Consider the following 11,801-nt stretch of genomic DNA (forward strand, 5'->3'; position numbering starts at 1 on the left):
AAAAAAAGAAAAGACAAAAGAAAAGAAAAGAAAGCCTGCTTAGGGTTTTTGGCTGGTGTTCAAAGAAGAGGTAGACAGGAAGAAAAGAAGTTACAACTCAAAAGATGGGCACCCTTAGCATAGAAGATCTGCAAGCAATTACCCTGAAGGAGGGACTTCTAGGTTATATAAGTACTTTAATTCATTAAGGGAACGATTATTTTTCCCATGTCCTTAGAATGGAGAATTAACTAATCAGGTAGTCTGGTCAGGTAATTGACACATCTAGTTGGACTGTATCTATCTGTCTGTCTGTCTGTCTATCTATCTATCTATCTATCTATCTATCTGACCGATCCCTTTCCCAGTCTCCCCTCCTCTCTCCTCTGAGAAGGTGGGAGCCCCATTATCACTTTCCCTTCAGCCCCCAGCACATCAAGTCTCTACAGGGCTAGGCAACATCCTCTCTCACTGAGGCCAGACAAGGCTTCTCTCTCTCTTAGTGCTGGCTGGCCTTGGACCACAGAAATCTGCCTGCCTCTGCCTCCTGAGTGCTGGGATTAAAAGCGTGTGCTGCTATGCCCAGGAGTTGGAGTAACTTTTAAAAAACTTTTTCCACAACGTAACAATTTTATTAATTATTTAAGAATTTCATACAATGCATCCGGATCACACTTGCTTCCCATTCCTCCTAGGTCCACTTTCCTACCCTTGTGCCCCCTCCCCCAAACCTCCACCTAGTCCCATACAGTCACTGGAGCATGGTCACACTCCCAGTGGCCAGCCATTTACAGAAAAGCGAGGTGTCCTGTGTGTCCCATGTCAGTTGTGTCATGTCTCCCCTGACTCCCCTCCAAGCTCCAGAAGCCATCAACGGTGAAGAGGTACACTTCAGCATCTTTATCACAATTTTTAAGGACTCTCTTCAAGAGCTTTCTGTCTGGACTGTTTTTGAGGGGTGGGGTGGGGTGGGGAGGGGAAGGTCACAGAAGCCTTCAGAGTCTTTCTCAGTTCTGAGTCTACAGTCATCACTCTTAAGGTCTGACACAGTAGTGGGGCATGGAAAGTATATTTAGTAGGCTACGATTGCCTGAGGTAAATTGTAATCGAGCTCTAGAGCCACAGCAGCTCAGCCTCTCCACACCACGGAGGATTTATTTAATCAGGCAGTCGGCCTGTGTAGACACAGCTTCTTTCCAGGAATTCTCATTCACAGGACACTGACCAAAATACTTGACACTTTTTTTAGCCCATATATTCTCATTGACTTTGTTTTTCAAGTGTGGTTATTGAATACCCAGAAGGTTAGTTACACCAGTATTGACAAAGGAACCCAGAGGTGGGTCCAAAGCTGATTATGAGGGTCCATCTTTAATTGCCTTCAAGCCTGTGTGTCTATCAGCTACAGTCATTTTATATAGCTTATGTAATTGCACGTAAGTATTATTTGCAGTTGCATTTATTACGTGTTTATATGGGGTTACAGCTCAGTCATAAAGTACCTTAGTATATGCAAGACCCTAGGTTTGGTCTTCTGCACCAATATAAATAATTAAATACTATGTATTTACATAATTGCCATTTATATAGACTGAATATTGTGGTAGGTATCAGTCTTTGCCATAGAAGAATAGAATGGCAGGCAGTGAATGAATTATCTTTCAGACAAAATTAGGAATCATAGTATACTGAGTACACTGGACAAGGGCAGCTGGCTGCATAGTAGCTAGAGTGCTGCTCATGGTGAAGGGCCATGGGTTAGGGTGCTCTTCGCTTGGGGGTAATACTTAATATAAGTGTGCTGAGTTTCTTTGTGTGTTGTTTCCTGTCATGTGATTTGTACAGGATGAAGGAGTATAGTTCAGTTTAGATCATGTACAGTGTTGAGGGGTCAGGCTTGGCAACTGGGCATACAGTTCACAGTTATGCAGTCTCTGACATGCAAATCACGCTGTGCACGCGAGAGCAGTCCCGGTTGGTTAAAGTTAAGTTCACGATCTATGACCTAGGTCACAGAGTATAGGGTGAAACCGTGGGGTCAGGCTATAGTGTTCTAAGGCTAGCAATTTGGATCTCTGGGCTTCGCTTATGACAATATTCTTAATAGGAAACTAGCTCAATTTTGGCCGTCCCTCTACAAATGTCAGGTAATTCTGTAGTTTATGGTATGAGTGTTTTGCCTACATGTATGTTGATACACCCATGCATACCCGGTGCTTGTGGAGGCCAGAAGATGCCACAGGATCCCCTAGAACTGGAATTATAAATGGTTGCAAGCAGCCATGAGTTTGTTGAGAATTGAACCCTGCTCCTTTGAAAAACAGCTAGTCTGCTTACCTGTGGAGCTGTCTCTTCAGCCCCACTAAACATATTTGAGAGTTGTAGAGGAAATAACACTCCTTTGCATTTCTTTTTTTTTTTTAAAGATTTATTTATTATATGTGAGTACACTGTAGCTGTCTTCCGACACTCCAGAAGATGGAGTCAGATCTCATTATGGATGGTTGTGAGCCACCATGTGGTTGCTGGGATTTGAACTCAGAACCTTTGGAAGAGCAATCACTCTTCCAAAGTGCTCTTAACCACTGAGCCATCTCTCCAGCCCTGCATTTTTTTTTTTTTTTTTCCGAGACAGGGTTTCTCTGTGTAGCCCTGGCTGTCCTGGAACTCACTCTGTAGACCAGGCTGGCCTCGGACTCAGAAATCCACCTGCCTCTGCCTCCCAAGTGCTGGGATTAAAGGCATGCGCCACCACTGCCCAGTTAAGGGAGTGGATGTTGGTAATAGCCTGGTGAACTTTGCTATTCTGTAGAGCTAGGCATGACCTGAATCCCCCAGACTCCTGAGCATTATTTCTCAGTCATTAGAACCAATTCTTATGAAAGGTTTACTTTACATGTACTTTGCAAAAAGTCTACTATTCTTATTACATACCTTTCCTACCTAGACAGCTGTTCTTATTACAAAGCCTTCATACCTAGACAGTTATCCTGGGCATTGTTTCTCAGTCAGTAGAACATGTGTGCATATGATGTACTTTACAAGGGAGTTTCAGTGTACTCGTGCCTTAAACTTGTTGTAATAATTATCAGAAGGAAACTTTTCTTCAAAATTGTACTGTGCTTAAATATGTCAAACATACACCACTGGAGGGACACCTCTGTCAGCCATAGCATTTGAAGGGATCCCCCCTCAAGGGACTCCTTCAGATTTTACCCCTGTGGTAAATGGTGAATAAAAATGGCCCCCATGGGTCCATAAAGAGTGGTATTATTAGTGGGTGTGGCCTTGTTGGAGGAAGTGTGTTCTTAGTCATGGACTTTGAGGTTTCAGGAGCTCAAGCCAGGCTTAATGGTTCAGTAGTTTTCCTACTGCATGCCAATCTGGATGTAGAACTCTCAGCTCCTTCTCCAGCACCATGTCTGCCTGTGCACTACAATGCTTCCCACCATGATAATAATAGGCGAAACCTCTGGAACTGTAAGCCAACGCCAATTAAATGTTTTCCTTGTAAGAGAGGCTGTGGTCATGGGGTCTCTTCACAGCAATAAAACCCTAAGACAACCCCCCCTTCTGCCTTAGCATATTTATTGATACTGCCATTGTTCGAGTCTTGTTTATGCAACTCTAAAATAGACTGTTTCACAGCAGATATCCTGGCATTTTAGCTCTTGGAATCCAACATGCGACCTGAACTATAGATGCAGGATATGTGATGTAATGTATCCATCGGGGTGGGCTTCTCCAAGAGCCAATGATCTCTGCATTGTGTCCAGTTGTGCTTTCCTGCAATGGTCTCCATTTGCTCTAAAAAGAAGCTTCTTTGATGAGGGGTGATACTACATTTATTTTGGGTATAATGATAAGATTTATAATGCAGTTAGGAATTATGCTGGACTGGCAAAGTGGCAGTAGTAGATTTTTTTCTGAGACCCATGGCCTTGGTAGCCCTAGGGAGTTGGCTAGGAGTTCTTTATGTGTTGGATAAGTTGAGTGGAAACTGGACATTGTGGATATTGTGAGATGAAACTCTGGTCTTACCATAACCACTAGAGGATGGTTTTGCTTTTACGATTATTAAGCAAGCAGCCTGTGTTCTCTGGGCTGTGGCTCCATATCAGTACTACTGCTATGCCACTTAGACCCGCCTTCCTCTGTGTGCCTCAATGGCTATATCAGACCTTACTGTGGCCTCATAAGTACGTAGAGTCTTAGATCAATACTTGTGCTGTTTGAGGTCAGTCTGGAATTTTTTTAAAATGTTTGTTTATTTATTTTATGTATGTGAGTACACTGTAGCTATCTTCAGACACACCAGAAGAGGGCATCAGATCCCATTATAGATGGTTGTGAGCCAGTCATTCAGTCTGGAATTTGAAGAGCAGTTCTGAGGACTCTCTGTTCCTCACCACACTGACTGGGGACTTACTGGGTCTCCGAAACCTCCCTTTTCAGTTTTCATCTTAGAATGTAACTCTGTCCCTCCAGAGGACACAGGGCAGCGTGCCAAGGCCTGTGGGTCTTTAACTTCCACACTGCCATTTTGTGGAGACTTCTAATTAGTGTTTCCTTTGGCTCATTTGTGTTACTTCCATTTTAGAACACAACCTGTCCTGTGGCTCCACCTGTGGACAGAGCCCAGGTCTTCATGTCTCCCCTCAAGGAGACTGGACTGTCTTTGTACCCCACCACCCATCCTGCTAGGGCCAGAACACTTTGAGTGGGAGGGAGGGTCTGTGTACTTCTTCTGCATCTTGTATCTGGCATGGAAGACTTGTGTTATACCTGCACCTCTCTGCATCTCTGTCCTAGCCTTGGTGTTTATGATTTCCTCTCTAATGGGCACCTCCCTAGTTCACCTTGGACACATTTCTCTAATAGCATCTCTGGAATTCCAGCCCGCCTGTGTAGCTGTACTGCTGGTGGCCAAGGGTAGTGCTCTATGACCTACATCTGTCCCTTATATATTTGGAATAACCATGCAGGAGATGCTGCCCTCTTCCAGCCATATGAAGGATTAGCGTAGAAGGTACTCGGTGGGGAGTGGGGGCTAAGCACCAGGAACTAGGACTGGAGCACCAGTGTAGAAAGAGTGTGGGAAGTGACAGCAAATGTAGTAACCAGAATACTCTATAGTAATCAGCTATCTTAGGGTCTCTTTGCTGTGATGAGACACCATGAAACTTGAATAAAGGAAAACATTTAATTGGGGCTGGCTTGCAGTTTCAAAGGTAAGGTAATATCATCATGGAGGGAAACATGGCAGCATGCAGGCGCACAAGGTGTTGGAGGAGCTGAGAGTTCTACATCTTGATCCATACACAGCAGAAGCAATTGTGTGCCATCCTGGGTGCAGCTTAAGCATAGGAGACCTCAAAGTCTGCCCACACAAAGGCACACTTTCCCCCACAAGCTGCACCTATTTCATCAAGGCCACATCTCCTAATTGTGCCACTCCTTATAGGCCAAGCATTCAAACACATGAGTCTGTGGGGCCCATTCCTATTCAAACCACCACACCAGGGCCACTCTGAAGGTCAAGAGAGCCTTCCCAATAAGCCTGGAGGAAGGAAAGGCTCCCCAGGCCCTTGTGCTCTGCTCATCTCCAGTGCTCTTCAGAGAAAGGGAAGAGAAGCCCATGCAACCCACTGCAAGCTTGTTGTGTATTCTCGACCACATCTTTCTTCACTGGTGGCTCCATGTTTTCTTGTGTTGCAGGATGGCTGCCCAAGTGACACTAGAGGATGCACTGTCCAATGTGGACCTCCTGGAGGAGCTACCTTTGCCTGACCAGCAGCCCTGCATTGAGCCCCCACCATCCTCGCTGCTCTATCAGGTAGGTCTTGGGGCGGTTGTGACACAGCTGTCTGCTCTGACCTCAGCATGATGGTTTGTTTGTTTGTTTCCATTTTCCTTCAGCCAAATTTCAACACCAACTTTGAAGACAGAAATGCATTTGTCACTGGCATTGCAAGATACATCGAACAAGCAACTGTCCACTCTAGCATGGTAATGTGTCTGGTTCTTTGTTTCTGTCTTGCAGGTGTCATATTTGAACAGCAAACAAACTGTATATTTCCTGATAGTCTAGGTAGACAGAAAGATAAGAAAATGTCTTAGAGTTTTAAGGAAGTCTTTGCCTTTATTATAAAAATAATGCATACTCTTTTAAAAACTCTAATCTCAAGATAGGCAGAGGTAAGAGGGGGCTACACAGAGAAACCCTGTCTTGAAAAACAAAACAAACAAACAAAAATTTTTCTGGCCCAGAGAAATTCTTTGCCAGCATTACAAGGTGCCTCTTTTGGTTAGCGATCTTCGTTTTTCCATGTCTGTACTCACATATGTTATGTGTGTGCTCATATGGGACTTTGGTTTTCTAAATGAATTCTGTTGGTGTAAATATATATTTTAGTGGTTTTTTGTGAACATTTTCAAATCATGGCATTTACCAGAGAAAATACTTTTAATGTCTGCATAACCCGTATTGCAGTGTCCACAGTTGACTATTTTTCTACATCCACTCTGTTTCCCCTTTTATGTAATAAAGAATACCGTGAAAAACATATCCGTAAATATTTGTAAAAGTGAAGTTACAACAAGAAAAGAAGCAGTACTTTTAACGCATCTTAAAAACCATTGCTAGATTTCTAGTCACATTTTAAAGAACACCTATGGGTTTTTACCCTGTTTGTTTGTTTTTGTTTTTTCAAGACAGGGTTTCTCTGTATAGCCCTGATTGTCCTGGAACTCACTCTGTAGACCTGGTTTTTTTACCCTTTTTACCAAAGCAAATGATATGGAAATAATGGATCAGAACACTAAAAAGCAAATTTTTAAAATGATGGTAGTGCTCTTCCTGTGGACCCCATCCTTGAACTTTTAGTGCTGTAAGAAGTTACCTTCTCCTCCTGTATCTCCTGGGCTGGCAGCCCTGCTTCTGGACTCTGTCTGAACCAGAAAGCGTGGTGTGACTGGAGAAGAAGCTATGAGCATGCTGTGGCTCGCCCAGGCTTTCTTTCACACCCCGAGCTCAGGTCTGCATTACAGGTAGTTACTTAGGGTTGAGTGGGGCCACCTCTGTGGCAGCTCTCCTCAGAAATGACTGCGCTGTCACCTAGAATCCTTTGCAGCCTGCTGAAGCTGAAGCAGGTGTTTGCAGTAGTTATGATGGTCTGTCATGTACAGACTGCCTCTTGTCAGGCTACCATCTCTCAAAGGGGAGATAGGGTACTTTGTGGGACTACAGGCAGTTTCCATCTCGCTTTGTGTTTGTTCTTCTGCTTGTGCGTGATTTGTCCTGTGTATTTTGCAGAACGAGATGCTAGAGGAAGGCCAAGAATATGCTGTCATGCTGTACACATGGAGGAGCTGCTCCCGTGCCATCCCTCAGGTGCCTCGCCCTTTTCTGCCACACCTGTCCCAAGTCCTGCCGGGCCTCACCATTTCACCCCTTGTGCGGTTGTGGAATGCCCACTTCAGCCTGATAAAAACCTGACTTTGACTTTCTTTCTTTATGCTCAGGTGAAGTGCAACGAGCAGCCTAATAGAGTTGAAATTTATGAGAAAACCGTGGAAGTCCTTGAACCTGAGGTTACAAAACTGATGAATTTTATGTACTTTCAGGTAAAACATTAAAATAATTAAAGGGGTTTAATGCTAACGAGTAGGGACAGCATGGTCAACAGCAAAATGACTGCATCAGGCAAAGGAGGGCTGAGTCCTCAGCAGGCTTCAGAATAAACCGTTCTTTTCTATTTCACCTCTCTTTTAGCATGGATTTTTATCCTGCGCAAAAGCTCACATTTATCACTTCCAAGTGCAGTATATGTCTAGTTTTTCAGCTGTTTTCTTGTCTTCTTGGTACCTTGTGCTTGACTTCCTTTGACTCTTCAGTTGGGAGGAGAAAGGCCACATGAAAGACATTGGCTGCTTCTTAAAGTCGTGGAAATGTCTAAACAGTTTTTAACTGTAGCTTTCCCTTGATTTTTTTTTTTTGTTGTTGTTGTTGTTTAATCTTAAAAGTTATCAAAAAGGATCCCCTCTACTTTCACCTGACAGTCAGCATCAGTATTATAGATGTTGTATTAAAGCATTTTGCTCATTAAGTGTCTTCAGTTGTTGGCTGTTGCTATAACAAAATACCCCAGTGAAGCCACTTAAGGGAGAAAGGGTTCACTTTTGCTCCCCATTCAAGAGTAGAGTCCATCGCAGCAAGGGACTCAAGGCAGTAGGAACTTTAACCACCTGGTCACGACACTCCCATAATCAGGACACAGAGTTAAGAATGCATACTGTGTCTCAGCTCCTTTCTCTACTTCTACAGTCTAGGATCCCAGCCAGAGGATGGCATCACCTATAGTAGGTGGGTCTTTATACCTCAGTTAGTATCATCAAGGTAATCCCCAGTAGGCAAGCTCGCAAACCCATCTCCCAGGTGATCATAGATTCTGTCATCTGACAATCAGCAGTAACGGTTACCATCACAGTAGTTTTGCTGGAATAATCAGCAAACTTCTTTCACTTTAGTAAAAGATGCAGTTGCTAAATTGCAGAAATAAATAATGATTTTACAGAGCAAAGAAAGGCATGGAAATTGCTCAGACAAGGGTCTCTATGTGAGATGGAAGGTGATCCTAGAGCCTTAGAGAGAAACAGTGAATGAGGGACTGTCCCTGAAGGGTGAACATGGAGTTGATAAGCTGCTCACAAGGACTCTTCTGCCTTCCCCTTTGTGCGCTCAGAGAAATGCCATCGAGCGTTTCTGTGGGGAAGTGAGGCGACTGTGTCATGCTGAGAGGAGAAAGGACTTTGTGTCTGAAGCCTACTTGATCACCTTGGGCAAATTTATCAACATGTTTGCTGTGTTGGATGAGCTGAAGAACATGAAGTGCAGTGTGAAGAATGACCACTCAGCATATAAGAGGTGAGCGCAGACCTGCAGTGTGTGGTGGGTCTACCCAGAGAAGGCCTGTCTTAGCCTTACAGGTGCATATCTCCTATGTGCTAAAATCATCATTTTAAAAAAAGATTTATTTATTATTTATTTTATATGAGTACACTGTAGCTATCTTCAGACACACTGGAAGACATCAGATCCTATTACAGATGGTTGTGAGCCACCATGTGGTTTCTGGGAATTGAACTCAGGGCCTCTAGGAAAAGCAGTTAAGTGCTCTTAACTGCTGAGCCATCTCTCCAGCCCATCATTTTTTCTTGATAGCAGCTACTTATCAGTCTTAGGACTGTGAATACATGGTGCCAAGAATAAGGTGCAGGAGTAGCTGACAGTTTAAGGGTTTTATACATCTTGTGCAGCCTGCAGTTTTTGGATGAGCTTCAGAGGTTTGGAGGGAATCTGGGTGCTTAGTTTCCTTGAGATAATAAACATATACATCTATCTTTGTTCGCTGTGTGGAGGTGCTTGCCCTAGGGAACTGCTTGTTGTGGGGAACATGGGTTTTTCATCCAAGGATACCAAAGTGAAGTCCTCAGAGAAGTCATCTCCCTTGTTTGTCCCTTGTGTGCTGAGGAACCCTGGCACTTCATTGCAGACAGGAGGTTTTATGATCTTACCCAATGCACAGTTGGCAGGTGTCTTGGTTACCTGGCCAGAGCCACTGCAAGGGAGACACGTTATCATTTCTTGGAAAGTTCAGGCTGATCATGAGGAAGAAAGGAAGTGAATTCATTGTGAATATGATCCCTTCTTGCGGAACTGTAAAAGTTTAAGATTCTGGGTTGCACAGATAGAGTCTTATGGGCAGTTTCTGTTACATGTAAAGATTTCTTACAGTTTCTCCACACAGACTCAACATGTGCCTTTGGGGATTTTACTGTGCAAACCCCCACTCCCTTTTTTTTTGTGCCTCACATTGTGCAGCTGAATAGTTGGCAAATCTAGGACTCTGGGAAGTTCCAGTGTTAGTGGACTGAAATAGCATAACTGGGGAGGGGCACTTACTTCTTGTTGGAAATAGTGGTGGCCCAGAGAGGTTTTTGGAAAGATCCCTAACAATGCATTTCAGGACTTTTTGGAGTCAGAATACGCACAGACAAGATCTTCTCTGACACAGACTAGATGTCGATACTTTGACCCATAGATGAAGGTAGACATTCACCTATGTATAGGAGAGACCAGAGTATAGATACCTGTTGATGAAGTCCGTTGGCCATGAACAACAGAGTACAAAAGCTCTCTGGCACTGGTCTAAGCTTGCAAAAGCTTCCCCTAAAGTTAAGGTCAGGGATGCTACAAGAGGCTGAATCCATAAATCCATAAGCAGCTTCTGCAACACATATTTCTGCCAATAACTGCAGGTAGAGGAGATTAGTGATTGTCCCTGCCCCCAAGTTCCCCATGGGGCCTTCTCATCCCCCCCTCCCGATCCTGCACCCCCATCATCAATTTGTAGATATGCTTTGGAATTGACTCTTTTCTTTCTAGGGCTGCTCAGTTTTTACGTAAAATGGCAGATCCACAATCTATCCAGGAGTCACAGAATTTGTCCATGTTCCTGGCCAACCACAACAAGATTACACAAGTAAGGCCGGTGTCTCTGTACACCATTGACATCCTGTGTTGCTGGTGAGGCTGGAGTGGGCGGTAGCTAATATCTTTCCTTTGTGCTTCAGTCTCTGCAGCAGCAGCTTGAGGTCATTTCTGGCTATGAAGAACTCCTGGCAGACATCGTGAATTTGTGTGTGGATTACTATGAGAACAGAATGTACTTGACGCCCAGCGAAAAACACATGCTTCTCAAAGTACGTGTGCCGACGAGAGGGCACAGCCTTTCCTCAGGGATGAAGCACAGCCCTATAAAAGGCTGTACTTAGTCCAGAATCTTTTCCAACCTTTTTTTTTTATTCTCATGCTGTCATGTATGTAGACAGCATCTCTTAAGTATACACATGTTCTCTTTGTCTTGCTCACCACCTGGGCACACAGTTTGTCTGGGGCACTGTCTGCTGAATTTGCCTGCTGCTCCAACCTGTGACACATCCTTGTCAGGAGAGCACCTGATGGGTGGTCTGTGATAGCAGACACGTCATGACTATGACTGTGCTAGCTGATGCAACGCTTGCCATGTTCCCAGGACACATTGGGATTGTGCAGCCGGTTGTTGCCAGATTGAATGTATCAGTTTACATAGACACTGAAAGTTAAGTATATGCATGGCCGTGTCTTGGATAGTGCCGCTCTACAACAGCCTAGTTACTCAGGCTAGGCTAGTCAGTGCTGCTTTGATTTTTAGCAAGTAGCCTGTAAATGAAATTACCCTTTGTAACCCAAGTTCACTGAAGAAAAAGATGCATACAGACTTCGAATAGTAGGTATTTTTTTTTTAAGATTTATTTTTATTTATTTTATGTGTATGCATATACTGTAGCTGTACAGATGGCCGTGAGCTATCATGTGTGTGGCTGCTGTTGATCTCAGGACCTCTGCCAGCCCCACTTGCTCTGGTGTAATTTACTGCAGCTGTCTTCAGATGCACCAGAAGAGGGCGTCCGATCTCATTACGGGTGGTTGTGAGCCACCATGTGGTTGCTGGGATCTGAACTCAGGACCTTCGGAAGAGCAGTCAGTGCTCTTACCCGCTGAGCCATCTCACCAGCCCCGAATAGTAGGTATTAATCCACAGTAAAACCTTAAAAAAATATACAGCTTAACGCAGTTACAGTCGCTGTGAGCTGGGTAACTAACAAATCTGAGTTTGTGTCATTTCAGAGGTTAAGTATTCTTTTTTTTTGTTTGTTTTTGTTTTTTTTGGTTTTTTGGGGTTTTTGGTTTTTTTGTTTTTTTTTTGTGTGTTTTTTTT

The 11,801-nt window shown here is 43.9% G+C and overlaps 1 protein-coding gene across 3 annotated transcripts in view; it reads left to right on the forward strand.

The window, feature by feature from the left end:
- Cyfip1 (cytoplasmic FMR1 interacting protein 1) overlaps window positions 1–11,801 on the forward strand; it is a 97,236-nt gene that overhangs the window by 23,871 nt on the left and 61,564 nt on the right. For 2 of the 3 annotated variants that reach the window (XM_031386811.1, XM_031386814.1), the window contains exons 2-8: window positions 5,698–5,815; window positions 5,899–5,988; window positions 7,295–7,372; window positions 7,504–7,605; window positions 8,724–8,905; window positions 10,427–10,523; window positions 10,615–10,743. In XM_031386811.1, the coding sequence (XP_031242671.1) occupies window positions 5,699–5,815; window positions 5,899–5,988; window positions 7,295–7,372; window positions 7,504–7,605; window positions 8,724–8,905; window positions 10,427–10,523; window positions 10,615–10,743 (795 nt within the window). In that variant the 5' untranslated portion in view covers window position 5,698. Of the gene's footprint in view, window positions 1–5,694; window positions 5,816–5,898; window positions 5,989–7,294; window positions 7,373–7,503; window positions 7,606–8,723; window positions 8,906–10,426; window positions 10,524–10,614; window positions 10,744–11,801 lie in introns of those variants that run through there. The other variant, XM_031386812.1, reaches the window with a different exon arrangement.

Source organism: Mastomys coucha, unplaced genomic scaffold (assembly GCF_008632895.1).
Source record: "Mastomys coucha isolate ucsf_1 unplaced genomic scaffold, UCSF_Mcou_1 pScaffold21, whole genome shotgun sequence".
Classification (NCBI taxonomy): domain Eukaryota; kingdom Metazoa; phylum Chordata; class Mammalia; order Rodentia; family Muridae; genus Mastomys; species Mastomys coucha.